The 26395-nt window shown below is 42.8% G+C and overlaps 1 protein-coding gene across 1 annotated transcript in view; it reads right to left on the reverse strand.

The window, feature by feature from the left end:
- Window positions 1–26395, reverse strand: part of LOC311119627 (zinc finger protein ZFPM2-like) — a gene marked incomplete at its 5' end in the record, with an annotated part of 126649 nt that overhangs the window by 23605 nt on the left and 76649 nt on the right. The window contains 1 exon segment of the mRNA XM_084157765.1: window positions 21700–21811. Coding sequence (XP_084013891.1) covers window positions 21700–21811 — 112 coding nt within the window.

The raw sequence follows: 26395 nt of genomic DNA on the forward strand, positions 1-26395 counted from the left end.
CACTGGGTTCCTATTTCAAGGCTCTGATGATCAAATATCTCCTTCAAAAGATATCAGGCCACTCTCTTTTGCTTTAGAAGGCTGGCGTCATTTAGATCGGCTTTCTCTTGAATTGCCATCTCAATGTTTCGCTCCCCTCAATCTCTCCGTGTGTTCTGCTTTTGACCCTGAGAGGCGCTGAGACGACGATGTGCCTCATTAACCGAGGCATCACACTGGCTTCTTCAACTTATTGTCTCTCACACCTTATCCCGCCCTGCATCTTGAAAAACGTGGAATAAATTAAAGTGATAATGATCCCGCGTATTATGCCATTAGTCACAAATGAAGTGGGTAATGCAGGGAAAAGATAAGGCTTCAGATCTGATTCAGTCGATTCATAAACAGAAAGGCTGGCTTGTTGTAAAATGGCAGATAGATTGTGCAAATTGGGCTTAGACATCATAAAGCAGCGTTATTACCAAATTACCCTCAGGTTTTCCCACCCATTCTGGCTCCAACCCGCAAGGAGGACTGGCAAGAGAAAAGAGCCCATTGTGTGGCATTCAAATACATTATTCTTTGAACAAATATTTCAGATTAAACAAGAGAACACTGATGCTTCCTTTACCTTCAAGATGTATTTGCTTTTAATTCATACATTTGATTGTGACATTTTAAACAATTTCTCAGTAAGGCATTAGGGGACAAATGACAGGGCTGAGTAAATAGAAAATGATATGGATGGGAACTTGATAAGGAGGATACAGTGTTTGTTCAAGTTGAGGCTGCTGTTGGCTCATGAATGTATTTTTTCTGAACAGTGAGGTGGAGCTTGGGCAGTATGTATGAAAGGTCTAGAGTCATGGTCCAGCTTCATATTGAGCAGCTCACATGTTTATCACTGTTTATAAACTGCTTATGAACCCTTTATAAAGTATATACCTTAATGTAAAGTGTTATCCAAATATCCGCTATAGAACAATGATCAACGTAGGACTGAACAGATCACATCACAGACCAGGAGGACAGCTACCATCATTAACACCAACTGAAGGCAAAACCAAAATGTTCAACTGTAACATTTAAGGTCCCTTCATGTCCTACTGTCAGAAGGCTGTAGAGGAGCGGTGGTCATTTGTCGAACTGCAACCATAGAGCAGGCGTTAGGGACTAAGTTGGATGGGGAAGAAGAGAGAGAGATGGAGAGAAGAGAGAGAGAGAGATGGAGAGAAGAGAGAGAGATGGAGAGAAGAGAGAGAGAGCTAGAGATGGGGAGAGAGAGATAGAGATGGAGAGAAGAGAGAGATGGAGAGAAGAGAGAGATGGAGAGAAGAGAGACAGATAGAGGTGGAGAGAGAGAGCGAGGGAACAAACCTGGCAGGCATGTTGAGGCCATGCCAGTGCTGCCTGCACCACGCGGTGTGGCAGGGGGGCACTTGCCAGGAAATGTGGCAAGAGGAGGAAAGATCAAACAACAAGGGCTGTAGATCTCAACCAATCTGCTCTGTATTAATGTCTGAGCCAAGGAGCAGCTGAACCAGACGTGATGCACAATGTGGGACATACAGGGACGTGTGTGTGTATGTGTGTACTGGCCCGTGGCCTGCGGCCGCTTCTACAACCCAGCCCCACGCCACCACCACACACACCCATCTCACCAAAACACCAATACCAAACTAACAATGGCCACCAGACAATGAATGGTGAACGTCCATCAAGATGGAATTCTGTAATTCCCTTTTCGCTCATAAATCAAGGAGAGTAGATAGTTATTTTTGGGGTTAACATGCCACAGTAAAGTAATCTTCTCGTAGACAGTAAACCAATGCTTTAATTTAATAAATGTCCTAATTTCCAGGCGTAAGTGTGTTCTGCTCCCAGTCAGCCAGTGGTTGCACTGTATGTATGTATCATGGCATCATATGGTGGAGGGAACAGTGGGACTAGTAGACTGGTATCTGTGTATATGACAGGACGCGCCTCTCGGCTCCAGTGGGCCCAGCAACACACCATACACCCAGGCCCCGGTCCTGGTCCAGAAACTTGTTCTGTATAGCCGTAGTAAAGCAAGCAGACGGCAAATGAGTTCCAAGCTGCCTGCCATCTCTCCCTCTTGGACAGATGGTGAATTAGACAATATGCTTTCCAAAATTACACTGAAATCACATGGCTGCCTGTCTGTCCTTGCTGTGTCTATGCCGGGCGTTTATGGCGACTTTGGCGAGTGATGGTTGATGAGGGGCTGCGACTGGGGCTGAGACTAGGGCTGAGACTGGAGCTGAGACTGGGGCTGAGACTGGGGCTAGATATCTGTGGCTAGGGTTAGGGCTGGAGCTGGGGCTGGAGCTGGGTATCTGGGGCTAGGTATCTGGGGCTAGGGTTAGGGCTGGAGCTGGGGCTGGGGCATCTTGGGCTGGGGCTGAAGCCAGCCTCATTGCTGGTGATTGATATCAGAGTGCTGGGATAGGATGTAGGGCCAGCAGGAGCATCAGTGGACCGGGGCGGATGGGTGTAGGGGGGCTGCTGGGGGGTGTAGAGGGGGGGCTGAAGAGCTAGCCTGCTCTATGACAATGCATGATGAACAGCCTGCTATTTGGAGTGCATCTGTAGGAGCCAGACTTCAGTGGAGCTCCTCTGAGAGATATGAGAGGAGAGGAAGAGAGCAAATGTTTGAAAAATGGACTCTGTGTCTAACATAGGAATCTTCCAGCTATACTACACCAAGTGTCTTATGACAATATTAGCCGTATCGCTACTCCCTGTTTTTAAATCATCTTGAACTGGTGCCTGATATGAGAACGTGTCTGATATGAGAGAGTCTACAACACTACAGTGTCTTGGGAGAGTTTGCCATTTGAAAGGATCTCTGTCAGAAATCTTGTCTGAGGGAATTGTGTTATTCTATCGCTGCATGTGGTCTGAGATATGATTGTAGAATTCAGCAGCTAGTTTTTATTTCATATTAACAGTTTGAAATGAGTAACCCACCAATAAAACAACAACCCTTGTATCCTGCATACTGATTTAGAACCCACTGCAGTCAGAACTATGAGATCACTATGAGACTGTTTGGGAGTTAGTGGGAGAGACACGTATAGCTACTCCCTATCATTAATAATATTCCACAAGAACGATCCCAACCAGAGAAACGTCACTACATAACTAACTAAACTATACCTAGCTGTCCTCTCGTTTATTTCCAGGGGAAGAAAACCAATCCCTTGGTGGAAAGCTGTCTCCGTCTTTGTGCCCTCTTCAGGCAATTATGCCAAGCTACGTGTGTTCTGATGGGGGGTGGGCGACGGGGGTGTCATGTGAAAAAGTCATTTTGGTGGTGCACTCTTCAGTTCCGGTCATGCTCTGTACCTAGGCAAATTAAAACCCTCCCAGTATCCTATGTAAATATGCTGCCTACCGCGCTGCGCTTTAATGAGCCATGATATGAAAGACATATAAAACCAACAGAAAATAACTGGCCACTTAAAGGTGGGGTGCCTCTGACAGGTGACAGGTACTGCCAAGCTGGAGACAGGGTGGGCGGGGGTGGGGGGGCGGGGGAGCAGGGTGATGGGGGCAGACGATCTATGGCATTCTGGAATAATCTCGGGGGCTGAATGAGTGAGGCGAGCCAGGGGAGAGTAACTAGCTTTTTGCCTGAGGCACTTCAAAGTATCTGGGTGGCGGTGGTTTGGGAGTAGCGGGGTGGGGGTGGGGGTGTGTGTGTGCGTGTGGGGAGGGGGGTTGTTAGCAGAGGGAGTAGAGCAGAGACAGTTACTGCTGTGTCTACTGCCTGCCTTGAGATGAAGCACAGCAATTCTTCCCCTAAAAACACAACTTCAAAATTGTACATATTTTCCAGCACAGACCTCAATCCTCTAATAACCTGTCTTCTAAAAACCTTACAAGGATGACCTATCTCTGAATCTGCTTTGTATGCAGAATGTGAAGGCAGTACGGTAATGAGCACCTGTTAAAGAAGGTGCTGTACCAAAGGAACCCACATCTGCACCTGGCCGATTAATCCAAAACATTCAGAGAATTCCGAAGTCATTTACAATATCACAGAATCCATAATCAAGATTCTCTGCCAGAGCCGGCTAGGTGGCACAGACTCAATGGCCAGTTCAATGAGGAGAGAGGGAACGTATAATTTTATGACAGATGCACGCATTCACAGGAAGCGCAGGGTCATTTTAACATTCACAAGCAAAGAATGCAACAATTTATTGTAGAAAGGGAATGCACACCCAATTATTATTGAGGAAAGAAACAGTAGCAGCAGCTGATCAATACTGTAGGTGGCTATACTTTGATGTCATAATGTCAGGCGAATACCAATCTGCATACTATGTCCAACAATTTAAATACTGTTATCATAAACAGCATTATTTAATGTTAGGAACGTATGGACATGTATGATTATGTGTCTGTAATTAAAGAAACTATTTTGTGTGCACAATATCAATTATGGGCATTATGTTTATTGTAAAGCTTATAGGCTTATTTGTTCAAACAGGTTACAGCAACTAAGAAAACACATTTAACACAACTAACCACCGTTTCTCTCTTAAACGTGTTGGTGGGGAAAATATTGATTTAATGAGGGGGAAAGACATTTTTTTTATGCAATGCGTTTTCAAAAATGAAAATGGGGAGAAAAGATATGTAGATTTTGGGAATCTGTGGCATGCTTTGTTGTGGGTTGAACCAAGCCAAAGTCAGGCTAAATCCAGTCTTTAAAGTATCTCAGACGGCTATAAAGGTATGGCAGCCTGATAGTCTCTGTTGTTGTTCTGACAGTTTTAGTCATGAGGAGAGGGAAAAACTGAGAAACCAACCAGCAGGGTGCCTTATGAATTTAGACTAAGTTCCGATTCAACGTGTGGCCAAAACAGAACGTCTTTGGACTCTCCCTATGAACTGTCAAATCATGCAACCAAAACCACACTGGCAAAAATGTATTCTGCCACTCTCTGCCTCTTTGTGAGCTGTCAAAGGTTTATAACATAACATGACTCTGACGATCAGAACATGTCTGCCTTGACGTTCAGTAGGCCTAGTTAATGAATGTAACAATAAGGTGGGAAAATAATGCTACCACCACGGATAATGCTACCACCACGGAGAATGCTACCACCACGGTCACAATATGCATGAATCCATTTATACTGGAAAGATGGGAGGAGGAGGAAAAATCATTTCCAAAAAGTTAACGCTAAACAGGTGTGAATTCTCCAAGATGAATTCTCATACACATCAGTGAATGCGCCGATACAATGGTATTTCTGTGTGTAATGAAATTATGACATTGAAGAGAGAGAAAGTTCACGGCAGCTGTTATGCGAAGACGGGCCTGGCTGTCTATATCTGACGCGGTGGCGGTAGACTTAATCCAGCGGGCTTCGTTACGTCCTCGTTCCTGATCGTTTTACAAGGAGCCATCCTCCATGTAGCCCCCTGGTAACTTTGTATGACCTTGTGAGGCTGAATAAGACTGTAAAATTGATTCAGCTCCCCGTAATAAAAGAAGCATGCACATTATCAGCATTGTAATTATAATTAATACTACCAGCTAGAGCGGGGTAGTAGAGACTTCCATTATTTATGAGGAGGGTCCATGCTAAGCAAACACAATAATAATCTACTCCATATTCGTATTGATATGTTGATGAATTACTCTTTCATACAAAACACCAATGGAATGTCTCAATGTCTGATCATACCCGTGCTGATTATTTCTCCTCTCCTCTGTTTCCTCCTCCCTCCATCCTCCAGTCTTTCATTAGTCCTTTGTTTGTCTCACCTTAAGTCTCACTGACTCTAGACCTCATTACCGTAGCATGGTCAGGTGATAGAGACATAGAGACACCCAGCCAGCCTGCTCCATGAGGGGAACTACCACTGTCACTAAATAAACTGTCCTAGCTAAGCTACTCACCTCATCTCACAAACCACAGCAAACAGATGCACATTGTCTACAGAATATATACAATCTTAGAAGAAGCAGACATTCTCACTCATATCTGAGAATGAACTGCTGTCCAAAGATATTTAACCCATATTTACCTCAAATAAAAAATACATTGATCCTATTCCAAACTGATGCCCCCATGGAAAAGGCTTGGGCAGAATCTAACCAAGGTCCATTATAGGTGTAACACATGTCATTTTCCAAATGTGCCAGAACATGTCTTCTACAATGCAAAATAGTAATAAAACATAATAAACTATATTATATCTAACGACTGTATAAGATATAGAGGATTGCAATCTTACTGAAATAATTATGTGGTATTCTATAAATTGAGTAACTGGCTAATGGCTAGGGTAGGACTTTACTGCCTAATAGTGAAATAGTGTAACATAAAAGCAAAGCAGAGACTCCATATTCTAGGTTATCCTTTATAATTAGGTGTCTGTGTAGCTTATGCCATCCATCCCTCCTGTTAGATAATTGTAGCCCATCCCTCCTAATTTTGCAGAGAGAAGAAAAAATGCTTATTTGTCCCTATCTCCTTATTAATTCTCCTCACAAATCCTTGATTATTTTCCAATCCTTTCCTCTGATAGCCGTGCTGGCTGGCTCTGTTTGTATCTCTGTTTCCCTCCCTCCTCCACACGCAGAGCAGTCTGCTGCCTGCCTGCCTGCCTCCTCAATCGTCTGTTTTGTTTCTCCTTTTAATGAACAGTTGGATTCTTTTATTTCTCTACAAGTGCTGGATTTGCCTTATCACCCCCTGTCCCTTTGAGGGTTGCCAATTGGTTTTATCCATGGATGTATCATTTCTTAGGCTTCCTCTTTTTTTCCCCACAAAGAGAAAGAACCAGTTCGTCAACAAGCCTCTCCGGAGCTGGAGATTAAAAACCTCAACATCACCTACCTTCCAGCGCTACTCCCAACTGGTTTGTGTAAAACTCAATTAAACTAGTCCCCACTGAATTTCACATTACAGTATGTTAAAAAGAAATTCTTCAAGCGTGATGACAAAGCTCAAACCTTCGCTTCAGAGCCGCTATTTAAGAGATTTCCTAAACGTCTTATTCTTCAGGGTTTGGGCCTCTTGTCGATGTAAAAGGCTGCTACAAAGACAAAGAGAAGAGATTCTTTTGACTTGGGGAGAAACAAACTTTATGATGTATTTATCAACAACTAACTGCACAAAAAGTCACAGCCTCTGGTTGATATGATATAAACAGTGAGACTGATAAACACTGCTATTAAAGTCACTGTTTATCAATTACAACAGTAGTAAAGAGCAGTCCCTTTGGCAATTAAAGGTAAATATTTTCAAATGTTTTCATATGACGGATGTCAACCTTTCCCTTTAACCAGTCGTGGCAATACAAAGATGTTTATCTTGAGGGACGTTGTAATATTTTGATCTCGATTTCAGAGCTTCATCGTCGCTCAATATCAAATTATACCACTGCTTTAATACAATCTGGTTGACTTGAAAAGGCTGTTCAGTCAAGCATCATGTTGTAGTCTAAACTACGGAGAGAGTCGGTGGCAGACAAGACGACGTGTTCATTTACATGTGGCATTGTTGCTTTCAACCACATGATAGAGAACAAGAACTGGAGCAGGGAGTTTCTTAAGACGTCTTCTCTTTGTGTTAGATGCTAGAGTAACATTAGGATGAAGAGCTCGCCTCATTCTCTTTTGTACCCCCTGTTTTGTTAGTGAGTGGGAGAGAACAACCACAGCAGCAGTAACGTTGAGTGAACGGCTTGGCGTTCACTCAACGTTACTCAACTTCACCCAGGCAGGCCTGCTTATCAACGGGGAGGCCTCCCCCTTCTTCCCCTCCCTTCCTACCCTCCCTCCCTCCCCCCTCATCGACAGGCCTGTCCCTCCATTCTGTCCTGGAATGCTGGAGCAGCTTTGAACCCTCTCAGTACTTGTGTGGGCGTTACGTGTCATTGTCTCAGACGCAGGGGCATTATGTATGTGTGTGTGTGTGTGTGTGTGTATATATGTGTGTGTGTGTGTGTGTGTGTGTGTGTGTGTGTGTGTGTGTGTGTGTGTGTGTGTGTGTGTGTGTGTGTGTGTGTGTGTGTGTATGCGTGCGCACCACAAGCGGACCACCACAAGGTGTTTCACTACAGAGATTAGAGGAGGGGGTGCAGCCTGTGTTTTGAGCCCAACATGCCCATCCCAGGGCTGGGACTGGGCGGCAGACCAAGATCACTCCCTCTCTCGCGTCTACTCTACTTTCTCTCCAGCTCTCTCCAACACACACCACATACACACACACACCCCACATACACACACACACACCCCATACATACACACACGTCACTGGCCAAGAGATCTACATTGGGAGATAGTACAGAATTGAAGGTCAGGGCAAAGCCTGTGGAAAAACTCTCCGATAGACCACTTGACACTGCTGTGCTATTAAAAAGAAAAGTTAATTTCCCTTATGCTGCTTAACGTTTGTCATGGTGTGAGTCTACTAATGTGAAATCTCCATTAGGCCTATTTAAGATGGGTGCTGCAATAATGAAATAAAGTTGACAATTTTCAACTTAAGGATTTATAAAAAATAAAATAAAAGATTGAGGATTTTAATCCATGTAATATTCATATTTTATATGCCACGCTACAATATGCCAATGAACACATAAAACGATTATGCAAAGCCAGAGACAAACTGTAATGAAGTGCTGTTATCTGCTGAAGAGAAGAAACATCTACTGTACAACACTAATATTCTGTTACTAAATGATTGTCGGTTTGATGATAAATTAAAACAAATTGTAGAAAGTGAAGAAAATCAATATTGATTAATTATATTAGAGAAATACATGGTTATTCTGATAACAATTTGCTAGTGTAAAGATTTTGAGACGGATTACTATCAATATGGATAAACCTCTCTATGTCTCTACTCTCTTCCTAATACCCCTAAAGTACAGTTACAGTCAACCTCTCCTGCATTGACACCCATACAGTAGCTCAAATACTACATAACTTTGAGGGGGGCTCAAATAACACAAACACTCTCCATAGCCAACAGTGAATCCCAGCAGCCTCTCTCTCCATTGGGTAAAGCAGCCAATTGATAACAGACAGACAAGCAGGCAGGCAGGGCTGCTTCTGGGGATAGGTTAAACTCAGAGAGGACTGGCGTAATTATCCTGCGTCTTCAATGTGCTACACTTCACATTTAGCCAGGATGGTAACAAAAAATGTGTTTACTAGCGAGCACAATTTCCTCCACTTCTCTGCTACATGTGGACCGAAGGAATGACTGCTTGAATAATTCATAGTAAGAGCCATGGGCATATGCATCGTTTCAAATGGCTGTGAATGACTACACATGTGGCACGCTGCTGAATGTGGTGCAACATCCTCCAAAAAAACCTGCCTTTTCACTTTCATTGCTCCATGATGTCTACAGATCTTATGCAGTGTAATTGAATCAGTATAATAATAATAGACCTTTGCTTATTGTTTAACGGTTCCAGGTCCTCCTTCATCATCACTTTCATACCTTTATCTTAGAAGGTATTATTAGTATATAACTTTGAAACAATTTAATTAAATAAATGGTTTAGGGAATTAATGGGTTGTGTGGATCAGGCTCTAACAATGTATTTGCTTATTGAGAAGACTCCTGCTTGAAAAGCATAGCCCATAGCTGAATATAACAAAACATCTCAAATTGGAATTCCATTATTCTGATTTGGTCCAGCAAACATGTTATTGTTGTCATATTTTAGCGCTGACAACTTGTCTCATTTGGGAGGATAACTGGGATATTATTGACTCAGGCACTGTGACATGCATTTTACATTTCAAAATGTCACTCTTTTATATTAAAGACACTTCATTTCTAATAATGGGGTGTTTATTGACAGGGAAAGCCCTTGAGATTAGATATCTACTTTAATTAGTAATTAATTCTGTCTGCAGTCATATAATATAAAACATTCCAAATCCCTGTGAGAAGAAAGAAAGTAATACTCGAAGTACTCGACTGTACACTGCTTAAAATAAGGGTGATCTGTGGTTCTATATAGAAACCATTTTGAGGTTCAAATACAGTAGGAAGCGAGCCATATAACCCTTTTTTCTTCTATATAGGTAGCACGGTTTCTTCTAGCAGTATAACACCCTGAAGGAGATGATAGATGATAGAGTAGAGAAAAGGAGAGGAAGGCTTGCCTAATTCTTGACATGAAATATTACCTAGGCCACTCCACAGAGCAAAGCGCTTGGGATGGCTGGAGAGATAGCATCCATCCTCTTAGTATACCAAACAAACAAACAAACAAAACCTTGGTGACCTTTGACCCGACACAGGAAGTACAACTGATAAGTCACTACCAATTTCTTCTTCTTTTTCTCAGTTTTTTTTTGGCCCAGGTTTCACCTTGCTACGCCTGTGCCCTTCTATTAAAGGTAGTAATAGCAGCCAACTTCCTTCCCTTAGGCTTCTTTTATATATGTATATATTTGCCACTCATGAAAGAGGGAAGAGAGAGATGAAAAATCTTATTTTACCAGCTAAGGGCTTCTATTTCTGCAACATAATAAAATCTGGTTCAAAACACTGCTGTGCGCATTAGGCAGCTGTGGATTTAAGCCTTGTCCGCCATGATCATACCAGGATTTATGAAGCATCATAACTCCCGACAACACCCAGCAGCTTATTAATTTTATATATTTCTGTCCATTCCGTGATATTTCCAGCCTTGACAGTCACTCAAGATAAGCCAAAAGCCTTTTGACAGGATAGAGTGTATATATATTTTTCACTGTTCTCCTGCTCCGCTCCTTGAGAGTGAGTGCCGCTCAGTGATTTGTCTCCCGTTTTTGTCTTCACTTGCAACCTTACCGTTTGTAAGGGGCCCTTAAATCAGCCATGCACTGCGCACGGACACGAGAGGAGAGGGGCCCGTGCAGAAAGAGAAAGAGAGAGAGTGAGAGAGAGAGAGTGAGTTGTGGGTGTGTGTGTCTGAGAGAGATAGAGAGAGAGAGAGAGAGAGAGAGAGAGAGAGAGAGAGAGAGAGAGAGAGAGAGAGAGAGAGAGAGAGAGAGAGAGAGAGAGAGAGAAGTGTGATCGGCCTCCACCACAGTATCACACACGTGGTGGAATTTAATCAAAACACTCACTAATCACCATTTACAGGGCTTGCTATATAAAGGGCTGTTCTCAGATATGAGAGGGCAACACACTGATAGTGTTTCATTTAACTAGAGTGTAGGTCGGAGGCTTGATTTAATGTGGCCCACAGGAAAACCAACGAGGGAAAGAGAAATGGTTGTTCTTTATGTAATGATCACATAAACTCACATCAATAACGCCCTAACTCATTACCAGAAACACTACATGAAAGAGGTAGAGCTGTTCTCTCTCTGCAGTGTGAGCTCTGGAGTATCAGGGCAGACTGGCTAGACTGTATAGACTGTGGGTAGACTGTATAGACTGTGGCTAGACTGTATAGACTGTGCGTAGAATGTATAGACAGTGCGTAGAATGTATAGACTGTGGGTAGACTGTACAGACTGTGGGTAGACTGTACAGACTGTGGGTTGACTGTACAGACTGTGGGTAGACTGTACATACTGTGGGTAGACTGTACAGACTGTGGGTAGACTGTACAGACTGTGGGTAGACTGTACAGACTGTGGGTTGACTGTACAGACTGTGGGTAGACTGTACAGACTGTGGGTTGACTGTACAGACTGTGGGTAGACTGTACAGACTGTGGGTAGACTGTATAGGCGGAGTTACTCTATTGCAATGACCAGTGTGGCAATGTGGCATATCATACTACTCTGGAGTGGGTTTCCCTAGCTTAATTAGAGCCTTAACTGCAGACTGCCTGTAGGCACTAGCTGCCATGTGGTAGCTAGAGGAAAACTTGTACTGCTGGGCTTGGCTGTAATACTGTAGCGCTAGGCTAGCTACTGTAGCTAGCACACAGTACAGTACAGGAGGTGGCAGGATGTAATCTTCAGGAGCTGTTGATACAGGGAAACACTGAGGGTTTGGGTCAAAGGGATTAAAATGGTGGAGGTGGATGCGAGGAGGAAGGGGGTTGTGGGATAGAACGGGGAGCAGCAGGTGCCGCACCCTGACAACAGAGAGGAGGCTGGGAGATTACAGGGTAGACCATGAGGCTGGGGATGAGGATTCCTTCTCCCTGAGAGCTAGGGGACAGAGAGAGTGACTCCAAATGGCATTGGAACACAGCATTACCAGCCCACTATTCAACAATATGCAGTACCCATGGAGAAGGCTTAGCTTAGCAGGGAAGGCCAGGGCATCGACCAGGAGGGAGAGCTGGGTGTTAGACCTCCATGTTGGCTGGGTGATAGGAACAGGAGTTCCATTGGAGCTGCCATGGGTCGGGTGATGTTGTTGAAAAACCTCTGTGGCTGCCCCTACCACAGCAAACCATTGTGGTCTGCAACCATTCTCCTTATGGCTTACAGTTTGTCTATGGCAAATCCTATAGACTACATGTACAATACTACATATTTTCTATATTCTGGACACTGCTGCACCAACGGCAGGAAAACATGTCAGTCATTGCCCTAAACATTTTGATATGAGATGTCAACATGTCTTCCATGTCTTAATAACTCCCTGTGTAAAGAGTTCGAAATAACACTCACCACATTTGACAACATCCACGGCTCACATTACAGTGTATGGCCCGTTGGTTGAATAGAAGTGTTCCAAACCCCTGTGGTACTGTAGCAGCTGAAGTGGTACAGGGACAGATGACAGATGTGTTCCACTGACTGCACTGCATGGAGGAACACAACGTAGTGTCTGATAGAGTAAGAGATGCAGTGTATCAACGCCCTCTCTCTCTCTCTCTCTCTCTCTCTCTCTCTCTCTCTCTCTCTCTCTCTCTCTCTCTCTCTCTCTCTCTCTCTCTCTCTCTCTCTCTCTCTCTCTCTCTCTCTCTCTCTCTCTCTCTCTCTCTCTCTCTCTCTCCTCTTTCTTTCTCCCTCTCTCTCTCTCTCTCCCTCCCTCGCTCACGTTCTCCCTCCCTCCCTCTCTCACATTCTCTCTCTCCCTATCTCTCTCCCTCCCTCCCTCTCTCCCTCTTCCAGGGGCTCAGAGAATGGATGGCCCTGTCTGACCCAAGCGACACACACGTCTTCTCCACTACAGTAGTGTACCTACAGCACGCCTGTCTGCTCTCTGCTCGCTACACACACACGCACGCACACACGTAAACACACACACACCCACACAGAGGGGCCAGGGGACCCATCTCTGTCACCCAGTGCTACAGAGCGCTACGGAGCACTGCGACCTCCCTTTAGGCAGGCAGAGGTCAACTCAGCTCTGACACCCCAGGAGCTGCATGGGGAGACGGAGTGGGGTAGATGGGGAACGGTGGGGGAGGTAGGGGAGGGTGGAGGAGATGGGGGAGGGGTCCAAGCATGGGCCTCACCATCACCATACATACCGTACCTCTGCCACTGTCATCAACACACCAAACAACCACACAACTACCAGCCTCCTCTCTTCATGGAGCTGAGTGACCCAACTCCTATACCTGTATGTCCCCCTGTCCTTACCCATGGCATTGGGGTTTAAGAGGGGTGGAACGGCTGAGATCCCATGACCAGAGCATCATAAACCCCATAGATAAGCCAGCAATGGAGGAGCTGGCTCTGTGTGCTCCTGTGCGGTGATACCACACGCTAAAGACTGCAGGGATATGTTTTTTCGCACAGCCGGATGTGCAATCAATAAAATGGATTAGCTGCAGAGGTATGTATAAAGGTTATCAGGAAGTTCTCCCCCTCGAACACAGATGCAACCCCACAAAACTATTTTGTAATGTGTCCGCTTATTTCTTCAGAGAAGATCAGACTTATTTTCTTCCAAAATGTATTTATAAAGAGATATATAATGTGGAAGGAGACAAATGAAATCCCTGCAATGAACCCTATAATGTAATTCTATTGTGACCAGGGTGATAGAGGTGATATTGTATCTCTTCCTTCTAGTGCCCATCAGTGTTTTTCTTCCTATCTTCTGCCATGTGCAGGGCGTCCATGCAGTTCGCTATTCTTCCTCACTCTAACTGTGTGTGTGTGTGTGTGTGGTGTGTGTGTGTCTAAACACTCATTCACCCCACTGATCTCTCTCTCTCTGACCCCCTACTGCAGATGAAAAGCACCCAGAAGAAGGCCTCTCTCTCTCTCTCTCTCTCTCTCTCTCTCTCTCTCCCTCTCCTCCACTCACTCTCTGCTGCAGCTGAAGGTGGGTGGGAGTTCATCGTGACCAATGGCATCCCACCACAGAGCTTTATCCTAAAGCACATTGACAATACTTTTCACACCTACTTACAGCAGCTGTGCCATGATGGGGGCCGGGCAGCCAGGCAGGAGAGGTGAATCATACACACCAGTTCTAAAAGCAGGCCAGGGCCAAGGCTCTTAAAGACACATAGAGTGGACTCTTTAACTAAGCAACTGTGATCCTCTTGATCAAAACCTTGCAGAGAATTATTTTCATATCCAAGGAATTTTTTTATGTCTGAAATCACACCCTATTTCCTACTGTACAGCTCCTGTCCTCAGGACCGGTACCTCTTTCAGGGAGAGCCTTAAAAGCCCTGCTGGGCTCACAGACAGATAGCTCCATCTGCTTCCCCCAAATCGATACACAGGCATTTCTCATCATCGATTATACAATTATGTTAAAGCTAAATCAACAGCCTACTCTCCAGAACAAGCCCATTAACCAACCCTAGACAGGAGAGGAGAGTAGGCTAGAAGAGCTGCTGTTTTTTACCCAAGTGCTCCAAAGCGATGCCTAGTGCCCAGACAGTCCAGGTACTTCACTAGACATGATTATAATGCCACAAGGGTGCAATACATCACTCTTATTAGCCACACCGGAGCACAATGGTATCATAATTAATGGGCACAGCAGGATTGAACGCTGCCCTGACATGGAAAAGTGGGTCTACTTAAGCTTTACAAGGCATTTAAATATGCAGAGTGAATGGCACAGTGAGTCAAAACCTTCCTGCTACAGAGTGAGAGAGAACGGCCTGCTAGGCTACACGCTCATTAGCGTGACACGACACCCACAGTGGCATTGATACAAGGACGCATGGCCGTCTGTCTGTGTTGTCCTCTACTGCAACAACAACATAGTGCCTGACTGGGGAGAGTGATGGATGGAACCCTACTATACAGCACGCCTCTCCTCTCTTCTGTTGGTCATCAGTGCTGCCCATCACTTGTCATTCACTTGTTGTTTTTTGTGTGTGTCACAATTAGACTTAGGTTTATGAGTGTTTGTGGCAACATCCTAATTTGGGTGATGTCTCGTCTGTGTATTATGGTTTGCTTGTGGTGGATGTTCACTGAGTGGGGGCTGTGACAGACAGAGCCTGGTGTCTGGTGTTTGCAGGGGAGGCCAGCCGCCCGCCTGTCTGCCTCCACCAACAGTGAGGGAACAATGCACATAAAAGGCAGTCGGAGGAAGAGTCTGGGCTGACGTCTTTCACTGTCTCTGCTGAATGATGCAAGAACAAACATGTGTGTGTGTGTGTGTATGTGTGTGCATTCCGGTCTGTGTGCTTACGCATGATGTGTAGGATGCTAAGTCTTCTCACATTCTACATAATGAAGTCTGCTGTCCTTAGCACCATCAGCCTCCAGTCTTACAGTCCAATACTCTACCCCTGCCTGCCACGGTGACATAGCCAGCTACTGTTATACTACAGCTATGGTTCAGCCTGAGCACTCCGCTCACTCCAGCCTGACCGTGCAGTTATCGCCTGGCTCAGTGCAATCAATTATTGTTGCCGCGGAATCATTCATAATTTCCTAATGAAAACGATTCTGTTGATCTCTGTTGTATTTTAATTAAACATAATTACGCTGCTGCTCTGAGCTGTGGTGGGGACTCCTTTAGGGTACAATTTTGTTTTAATACACAGATAATGAAAATGTGACATTGTGTCAGTTGTTTAGTTATTATTCATTCACACTATTTCCCTATGTTCCCAGATAACAGATAATAACCTCAGCACCTCCTATTTGTCGTAGTCGTTTTAAAGGGGAGGGTTGAAATTAACAATTCAATCTGAACTGTTAACGTACTCTCTCTCCTTTCTCCCAGTCCCAACCAGTTTTATGATATATTTCCCCCTTTCTAAACCAAGCATGTATTTTACTCTGAATTTTCCCTATTTTGTTTTGGAAAGAATATAACAACTTCAGATCCAATTTTAAAAGTACAGTGGAAAGACAGTTAAGATTTCAGTTCATGAGAAATGAATCTAAAAAGATCTAGTCAGGTCCTGCAAGTTCATCTTATACCTCCGAGGTCTCTGGCTAAGAGCTTGTGAACAAAGGACGTGTGAGAAAAGGGATCTGATGGCGAGGACTTAGTGAATATGAAATAACAGAAGGACACAGCAGTGAGTTAGAGTCTAATTCTACACTGTATGGGCTTATGTAAAACGCCCTAGTTACATTGGTCAATTTCCGTTTCAACAATGGCAGAGTTTCTCCAGAGACATATTGGACATGCTGTATCTGAATGTGGTCCGCTTAAGAGGCTTACGTTAAAAAAACTTAGGTGACCTTTGAATAATACAACATAATATCAAGACAGAGAGTGGGTGAGTTTCTAAGGGCTCAGATATCAGGTGACAATGGTCGAGCACAATAGGAGAGCACTGAGTTTAATACAGCCATACTGACTTTACTGTAATACTGGTAATGAGGATATACATTTGATGTAACGTGTGGACAGTAGGTACCAAGAAATCTGACAAACTGTAAAATATGTAGAATGATTGGTGGATTCAATGTCCAGTCTTGGAGGCATATCATTATGTTCTCTCTGTAAAAGGCCTTATAATAAGAGCCGAGGAAATGGTATGTTATATGATGGAGGAGCTACTGTAATTCATGACATTGAGGATAGGAGTGATCCAGAAATGATATACATATTTTTTGTGCCATTTTTCCTTTCTGTTTCTTTTTGTTTTAATTACTGAACGTCGCTCTTTTGATTCAATAGTGGAATATTGAAAACGCACAAAACAATTATGCAATTAAATAATACGCATTTCTTTCTGAATTAATCAACACTTCCATATTGTTAATCAAATGTATCTATTCTCCACTGATATCCCCCCTCTCTGTCTTGCTCTCTCTCTTTCGCTGTCGCTCTCTCACTCTCTCTCTCACTCTCTCTCTGACAATTCTCCACCAATTCCCTCCCTCCCTCTGCGTTACTGTAACGTGTAATTACTCCACGGACTCGCTGCCTGTTTCTAAAAAAACGTCAGCGTTTCAAAGAAACTGTCCATGTGTGGCGCGGAGCATTGTGGAGGTTCCAGGTGGATTTCTCGATAATGAGTTAGTGCAGCAGTCAAGTTGAGAGTTTTAGTAATGGCTGGCTGCTGCGCTGTGCTCTGTGCTGAGGCACCACAGTATACTGCCTGCCTGCATGGGAGTCTAATGTAAAACAAACAGCACTGTATGCTTACTGTTTGTGGTGCTATAGATAGAAAGACAGCCTGGTAAAAACAGATACTATGTTTATTCCACTTTTTATATTATCACGTCTTCAAGGGGGAATTGGTAGACATTCTTTATTTTAAAGTAATACAGTGGGGGAAAAAAGTATTTAGTCAGCCACCAATTGTGCAAGTTCTCCCACTTAAAAAGATGAGAGAGGCCTGTAATTTTCATCATAGGTACACGTCAACTATGACCGACAAAATTAGGAAAAAAAATCCAGAAAATCACATTGTAGGATTTTTTATGAATTTATTTGCAAATTATGGTGGAAAATAAGTATTTGGTCAATAACGAAAGTTTCTCAATACTTTGTTATATACCCTTTGTTGGCAATGACACAGGTCAAATGTTTTCTGTAAGTCTTCACAAGGTTTTCACACACTGTTGCTGGTATTATGGCCCATTCCTCCATGCAGATCTCCTCTAGAGCAGTGATGTTTTGGGGCTGTCGCTGGGCAACACGGACTTTCAACTCCCTCCAAAGATTTTCTATGGGGTTGAGATCTGGAGACTGGCTAGGCCACTCCAGGACCTTGAAATGCTTCTTACGAAGCCACTCCTTCGTTGCCCGGGCGGTGTGTTTGGGATCATTGTCATACTGAAAGACCCAGCCACGTTTCATCTTCAATGCCCTTGCTGATGGAAGGAGGTTTTCACTCAAAATCTCACGATACATGGCCCCATTCATTCTTTCCTTTACACGGATCAGTCGTCCTGGTCCCTTTGCAGAAAAACAGCCCCAAAGCATGATGTTTCCACTCCCATGCTTCACAGTAGGTATGGTGTTCTTTGGCTGCAACTCAGCATTCTTTGTCCTCCAAACACGACGAGTTGAGTTTTTACCAAAAAGTTATATTTTGGTTTCATCTGACCATATGACATTCTCCCAATCCTCTTTTGGATCATCCAAATGCACTCTAGCAAACTTCAGACGGGCCTGTACATGTACTGGCTTAAGCAGGGGGACACGTCTGGCACTGCATGATTTGAGTCCCTGGCGGCGTAGTGTGTTACTGATGGTAGGCTTTGTTACTTTGGTCCCAGCTCTCTGCAGGTCATTCACTAGGTCCCCCCGTGTGGTTCTGGGATTTTTGCTCACCGTTCTTGTGATCATTTTGACCCCACGGGGTGAGATCTTGCGTGGAGCCCCAGATCGAGGGAGATTATCAGTGGTCTTGTATGTCTTCCATTTCCTAATAATTGCTCCCACAGTTGATTTCTTCAAACCAAGCTGCTTACCTTTTGCAGATTCAGTCTTCCCAGCCTGGTGCAGGTCTACAATTTAGTTTCTGGTGTCCTTTGACAGCTCTTTGGTCTTGGCCATAGTGGAGTTTGGAGTGTGACTGTTTGAGGTTGTGGACAGGTGTCTTTTATACTGATAACAAGTTCAAACAGGTGCCATTAATACAGGTAACGATTGGAGGACAGAGGAGCCTCTTAAAAAAGAAGTTACAGGTCTGTGAGAGCCAGAAATCTTGCTTGTTTGTAGGTGACCAAATACTTATTTTCCACCATCATTTGCAAATAAAATCATTAAAAATCCTACAATGTGATTTTCTGGAAAAAAAATTCTCAATTTGTCTGTCATAGTTGACATGTACCTATGATGAAAATTACAGGCCTCTCTCATCTTTTTAAGTGGGAGAACTTGCACAATTGGTGGCTGACTAAATACTTGTTTTCCCCACTGTATATATTTAACACAAACTGTGGGCATATGAAACATAGAAATAATAACATACAGTATATAGGGTAAACTCTCAAGTAGATATGTTAGTTTAGAAATGTCTCACAATACAGTGTGTTGTTTGTTAATATCAACAACACAAAATGATAGAGACAGTGAGTGGCAAATCATTAAAAAAAAGGGTCATTCAGTAGAACCAGGAAACAAAATTCCATATCTAATATTAGGTATGTGGTAACCGTGGTAGTGTGTTTTCTGCTGGTTGCCCGGGGCAGCCCAATGGGGATTCCACCAACCTCACATAGTCCTTGTTCCACAGTGAACTAGAATGTATTATACATTACACACGGTTGGACTGCATCAGTCCATCGGGAATCATTTCTCTTTTTCTCCCTATTTCCCCACTTATTTCTCTGTCCCATAGAATGTCAATGGTTGAAGATCGTGAACATTCAGTGGAAGCCATAGCACACTGACAACACATTTTACTTTCAGATCCCCAACAATAAACTACGATATGGGAGGGTGAAACATAGCGCCAACTCTAGTTTAGAGGCACTCCTCAATCCATGAACAGAAGATGTCCGAGACAGTGCTCAAGAAAGCCGAGTTGATTGAAACACGAGCCAAGTAGCCATATTCAGCGAGAACCAATGAACATGCAGTATATTGACATGTTCACTGATTGCCATAAGTCAACTGCCTTTCTTAGAGCAAAATAGACAAACAGACAAACAGCAACACTTGGGTGGAGATGTAAACACTGAGGTCCTATGGCTCTGTGTGTCTGTGTGTCTGCTTCATGTAGAGAGGGAGTCATCACTGAGTCATTCTGTACTGTCTGGTGTCTGCATGGGGCTATACAAATACAATAACTAGAGCGATTCTCTCTGGGGCCATAGAAATACAATAACTAAATAGATGATGTACAATAACTAGAGAGATTCTGTCTGGGGCCATAGAAATAGAAAAACTGGATGGATGCTGATTCTGTCTAGGCCTACAGATTTAGAGCTGCAATTATTGTCTCTAAATGACTACACACAGTAAGGTGACAAATATTATATAATTATTTCCAAATTGAAATTAATTGTATTTTTCTGCATTTTACCCCTCTTTATCGTCTATTATCGCTTGGCAGGCGTGTGATTGTGGAGAAGGGTTTAGTGGCCCTACACTAATACAACACAAATGGCTCTCACTGGGGGATTTCTCTTTGTGATCTGACTTTCACATCACTTCATTTTCTAATTGAATAAGGGTAAACTAGATGCTATGAACAAGGGGATATGAAGGACAATGCTGCAGAAGTGATCACAGATCCATAACGTCAGTTTGTGTGCGATGATGACAGTACTGCAACTACATCTGTCTCTTGGATGTCTTCTATAATGAATATGAAGACAGGGAGGGGAAACGATAGACTTAACAAAACGGGACCAAATCCTGTTATTACTCCCTTTTTTGTTTCATATATTCAGTCTCCTGGCAAAAAGATTAGGAGATTTTTAAAGAAGTGCATAATCTCCTTTAACAGCTTATCATAAACTTTAATGATTTGGTGATAAAGAGCACAAAGTTAAGTAGCCGGTTAAGAGGATAACTCCCCAGTGCAGTCTAGTGATTAGTAGATGAGAATTGGGAGACCGTAAGAAAATCCGGGTTGCAAATCCCAGTTCCCGCTCTGATTCACTTTGAGGGGAAGAAACTCCATTTTAGCTCCTTCGTGAGTCTAGTCACAGGGTAATCATTTTGAAAACAGGATAAATAGAAACCACTTCTTGCGTCCCTTTTGAATTCAAACATCTTTATTTACTTATTTATGTGCCTGTGTGTCTCTGGATACACCCGTCAAGACCCAATTATGGGCTGCAGCAGCCAGTCAGAAGCACAGTGCTTTCATAAAGAGTGAAGTCTGAAGACCGTACTGTCAGTGTCAGTGTGCCATATTAGCATTTTACAATCAGTAACCTTAAGCCCAATCATGAACTATGGATGGGCCGCCATTTTGAGCTTGCCTAATAAGGGTATTCTAGCTGTATCAGACAGCAAATAAATCCCTCATTTTTATTTCAGTGTGATTCGAGACTCACAACCTCTATTGTCACACCCAATCATCCAAAATCACATAAAAAGAGAGATATGCCATTAGCAAGTTTCAGATTATCATCTACATAATAATTTTGGGGAATTGTAATTTGTGAACAGAGGGGAATTCACTCAGACTCAGCGAATTAAAGCGAATTAATATATTTACCTCATGTGAAATCTAAAACCCCTGACTTTGTGTCTCATATGTTGTTTTCCGTCCCTAATCAAGACTTTGGGTTGATCTACTAAATGACTTCAGAAATATTTGGAGTGAAAGACAGCGAGAGACAGACAGACAGCAGAACTTAAGTGGGGGGATTGTCTGTTAGACAGTGTGTTTGGCTGCTGTGGTGTTGCTAGGGAGATAACAGACTGTATACAGCAGTCTGGAGCTGGAGCTTACCTTTGCTGTACACCACACAGTTATTTTTGTTGTCTTCTGCTCCTTGCCAAGTCACATCCAGCAGCCACCTGGGGCCGGCGCTGAGCACCACCGGTACACAGCTCTTCATCTTCTGGACGGGGACAGATAACAAACACTAATCATTTGCTTATTTTGGTGATTAAACAAACAATAATTAATAATAGCCACCAAGTTCCGCTTCCTCTTCTTCTCTGCAAGCCATAAACAGGTTCATTTTATAAGCTAGTAGGGCCTCTTCTTCTCCCCTCAATGAGAAGATTTGGGAATTGAGAGGGTTGTGGGTGGAGGGGGTGGAGTACGGGGGGGTTGGGGCAGAGGAATGGGATCAAAGTAATGGGGGCAGTTGGGGTTGGAGAGTGGCTGGAGTGGTGGGGGGTGGGGTGAGGGGAGAGGGGGGAGGGGGGCATACAGTGTTGCTAACGCCTGATCCCTTTGATCCCAATGATACAGTATCAGATCTCCCAGATTAAGAAGATCTCGGATGCCCAGAATGCCGATGACTTTTAGAGTGAAGGAGTGTTCAGGAGTGAACTTTAGGCACATTGTGCTGCGCTATCGCTGGGATCTCACTATTTCCTGAAACAGGCAGGGAAGAATTTAAAGAATCAGTATCCATTTCAAAGGGCGATTGAGGTTACGTTTTATAATATGCCGGCAAATTATTCTGAATGTGTAACATCATTTTTCTTCTGGGCTCGGGTCAAGTGTTGGTGCTTTAAGTTATTTCTATGGAAGGAAAACAGGGAGATAAATACTGTGGCCCCGGCTAAATGTATTCACAACCAGACATGGAGAGGGTTCGGTCAGATTGTAAGGCCTTTTTATTTATTTTTATATGATTTTCTATTCTATTTCATTTTCAAATGGCTTCTTTTTTAAAATATTTTTTACAAAGGGTAATGAAAGCCAAGAGTACATCTTCAGTACTCTTGGAGAGGGGAGAGGGGTAGAAGCAGCTTTCTTGGGCAGCCGTTACAGTACCCGATTGCTAGCAGGAAAAATGTCAGTATTTCAAGGCCATTACTTTTTAACCCCCAGGCCCTCCTTCATTAGGGTGTGACAGAAATAGTTTAGCTAAGAGAAAATGGGCTGGGGTGCAATCTCTTCTCGACACTTCATTTATTTTTTTCATTTGAAACAGGCTGCCATGAGACACCATCCATCTGCCTAATGCAACAGAAAAGCACTAGTTGTCGCACTATGAGTTTCAGATATTTCTTCGGAAAGGCATAAATGCAAATGCCAAAATGCCACTTTCACATGTTAAAGGTCTAAATTGGCACAGACATACACAAAATATATTTTATTGCGCACGTGGGTGAAGGAGTGTTTAGACACGCACACACACACACAGACATCTTTCGTTAGAGGGCTCTCTCTCTTTCCTGAGAAAACTGAAATACTGTAGGCTACATACAATAACAAAAGTGCAGACAGCATATGGGCTCCGATCTCATTCAGTCTACCACACACAAATTAAACAATACATATAAAATGAAAAGAAAACCTCAACTCTAGTTCTTCCATAGCTCTAAGCAATGGTGGACTTCTGCCAGTCAGACCTAGTGAACAGCACATTGTGTCAGTAGATTTTCTTATTCCTTATTATTTAGGTATCTTATCCCACCCTGGCAGAGGAACAGAGAGAGACCTCCGTAATTTAAGCCGTCCTCTATTTCACATCTCAAATTAGCCTGACAATAAAGTCTTATATCTTCAGCTAACCTGTAAATCTTACACCCCTGTCAAAAGGAGCAAAGGAGCCGGATCTGATTGTTGCTACGACTACTATCTAAAATGAGAATCGGATTAACCCTTTGTCAGATCTCCAGACTGGGGGCCATCTCTCTTATTTAGCTGTGTGAGGCTTCTTCTTCTCCTCTTCCTGTCCGTCTAGTCTCTAAGGCCTTCTGGGAATTCACTATATTACACTGCCTCTCACCAGGAACAGACTAATAATAATATATATAAATACTGTAAGAAAGCAATCATATTTACTGGATTACATTTCCTTTGATATTGTATTTGAATTTTAATTATTTACATTATTTACATTTATTTTTGTTTCAATGTGTTTTCTTAATATAACGATTCATTGTCAAAATCATCATAACATAACTTTTTTATTAATAAAACTAAACGTAACCAATTGTAAATTAATACATTAACTGAATACATTTATCAAAATAATGGTCAATTTATCATATAGCTGTATTTTTCATTTAGCTGAAATTTAAATGCGCTATTCATTTAATCATACTACCCTAAATAATGACTATGTTGGGGCTTTGAAGTATTCCAGACAAAGGAATGCAGAGGAGCTGTATTCTGGGTATAACACACAATGATGTCACCAAGCATTTTACCCTTAAATGAACGCCCTCTTCCTATACAGTAAATACAGTACATATGTAGTCAAAGCTTCAGACAAAGCCAGAATGACAAGCAGAACATTTTGATTTATCTGGAGTGAAGGGGATGTATACAAAATAAAAACATACCCCTTTCTCTAGCTACCAATCACAACTAAGGAATGTGACATATATCAGTGACTCTGTCCTGTTCCACTTCCTCATTAATAAATGCATTCAGAACCGCAAATAATACTGACCCCTATTGGATATTACAACATCAAAACCACTGGCTTTAAAATCCAAAGCCACATACAATAAGGTTTCATTCAAACTAATATTAAGACTTGCTATTCTACAGTGTCTACGGATCATGCATTTTATTGACAGTGATTAAGAGAGTGTTCACCACCATTCACAGAAATTAAAATAGGTGTATTTATTATTTCATTCAGATCAAGTTAAAAAGAGAAAAGACAATGCTGATGTTCAAATTTGAAAATGTATGACAATTAACTCTGTCCCTAAATGTTTTTTCTTCAATAAAATAAAATAGGGAAATTTGAAGTAGCTACTGTAAATTACATGGAAGATAAATGTGACAAAATATGTCCGTTTATAAAGTAATGTCATGGATACGTGTTGAAAACCAGCCACCCTTCCTCCTCATGGTGTGTTGTGGTTTATCCACCCTCTTCCCTCACTCCAGTGGTTTCAATACTCTCCTAGGGTTTTTTTCTGAGCCCTGTTACCATTCAACCAACGTGTAAAAGATACAGTGACCAAAACAGTGTAGTCAGCTAGGAAGTCATTACAAACTGATGCTCCAAATTCACTATAAAATGAAAATCAATATTTCCACAAGTTGCTGCAACATAAAAGATAACCTTCATTGATTTTTCTAGACTTAGGCCTCTGTGATAAAATCTAATATAAATTTTCAGCCACACGGATTTGGATCAGAGCGAAGAGCAGGGGCTGAGCGATAAGTTCCACTGCACATCTCTCATAGTTGGATTTTTCCTCCTTCCTTCCAAAGTCAGAGCCCTACCTATTTATAATTGGCCCTGTGTGAGGAAAAGCTTCTATCAGGAATCTGTTCTAATTTTTATTACTGAGAAGCTAAAGCCTGTTCCAGATAATTTGGAATTTTCAGGGGAATTGTGATGGCGCTGATGGCAGCGCCGGACTGACTCCAGAAAGGAGCTAACCTGTAATAGCCTCTGTGGCTGGGCTGATTAAATGTTGCCATAGATGAAAGACCTGCCATCGCCGCAATAAATTAACCAATCACACAAATCCCAAGTCGCTACTAATCCCTCCTTGATACCATGATCCTCAGATCAGCTGAAGGAGGTGAGGAAGACACTCAGCTTCCTCCTAACTCCCTGGTTTCCTGTGTAAACAACAAGCTAATGATATCACCACTGACCATTTCACCACCACTGGGCAACTCTTAACCCGCTTCACGGTCAGGCCAGGGGAAATTGATATCAATCCTTGGTGGGAATGATTCTTTCCTCATCTTTTTCCCCCTAGTTTTTTTTCTGCCAAGGTCACAACTGTAGTACTGTATCTGTCCTGATCCCCAACTGGAGAGAAATCAAACCCAGTTTTAGTCTGAGCATCTTTACAGTATTTTTTACTTGTTATTTTGCTTAAAAGGTCCACTGTATATTCAGTAGCCATGGATAAAACACATACAGTGTGAAAGATTAAATGTGCTCTTACTCATAATACAAACATATATATTTTTCATAGCATTTTCGGGGGGGGGGGGGGGGGGTCACACAGCGCTTGACCCAGCGTTCATATCTTAACATGCCACTAATAGTTTTGATGTGTCATGTCCATATAAGACTCGGGTTATCCCTTTATATGAAAAAATAAGGGCAGAAAAGCTTATGGATGTGTTATGTCAAGTTTATATATTATATGTTACTACGGTGCAGTTATATAGGGATAAAGGATTTGGACCTGTTTACAGCATAGTACAGCACACACCTTGATAACGTCCATTGCAATTAGTTGTTCACCACCATGAAACAAATTGCATGTGGTCAACTGGAAATTTCATTAGAGGAGATTTTCCTCTAGCCCTCGTTATCTCATTCCCGTATTAATATTTCTTTAGCCTCAAGGACGGATGACTTACCAGGGACTTTCTGTCAAATAAATGGCCAAAACCCTTTCTCTTTCAATCCATCTCCAAGTTTCTATGCATGTTTAGAAAGCTCATATTCAGTGTATGGATATTTATGTATATTTTCCTTTAATTTAACCCCCCCAAAAGACGATTATCTGTCAACATCCTACATGAACTG

The sequence above is a fragment of the Coregonus lavaretus genome, assembly GCF_964263955.1.
Source record: "Coregonus lavaretus genome assembly, chromosome: 3".
Taxonomy (NCBI): Eukaryota; Metazoa; Chordata; class Actinopteri; order Salmoniformes; family Salmonidae; genus Coregonus; species Coregonus lavaretus.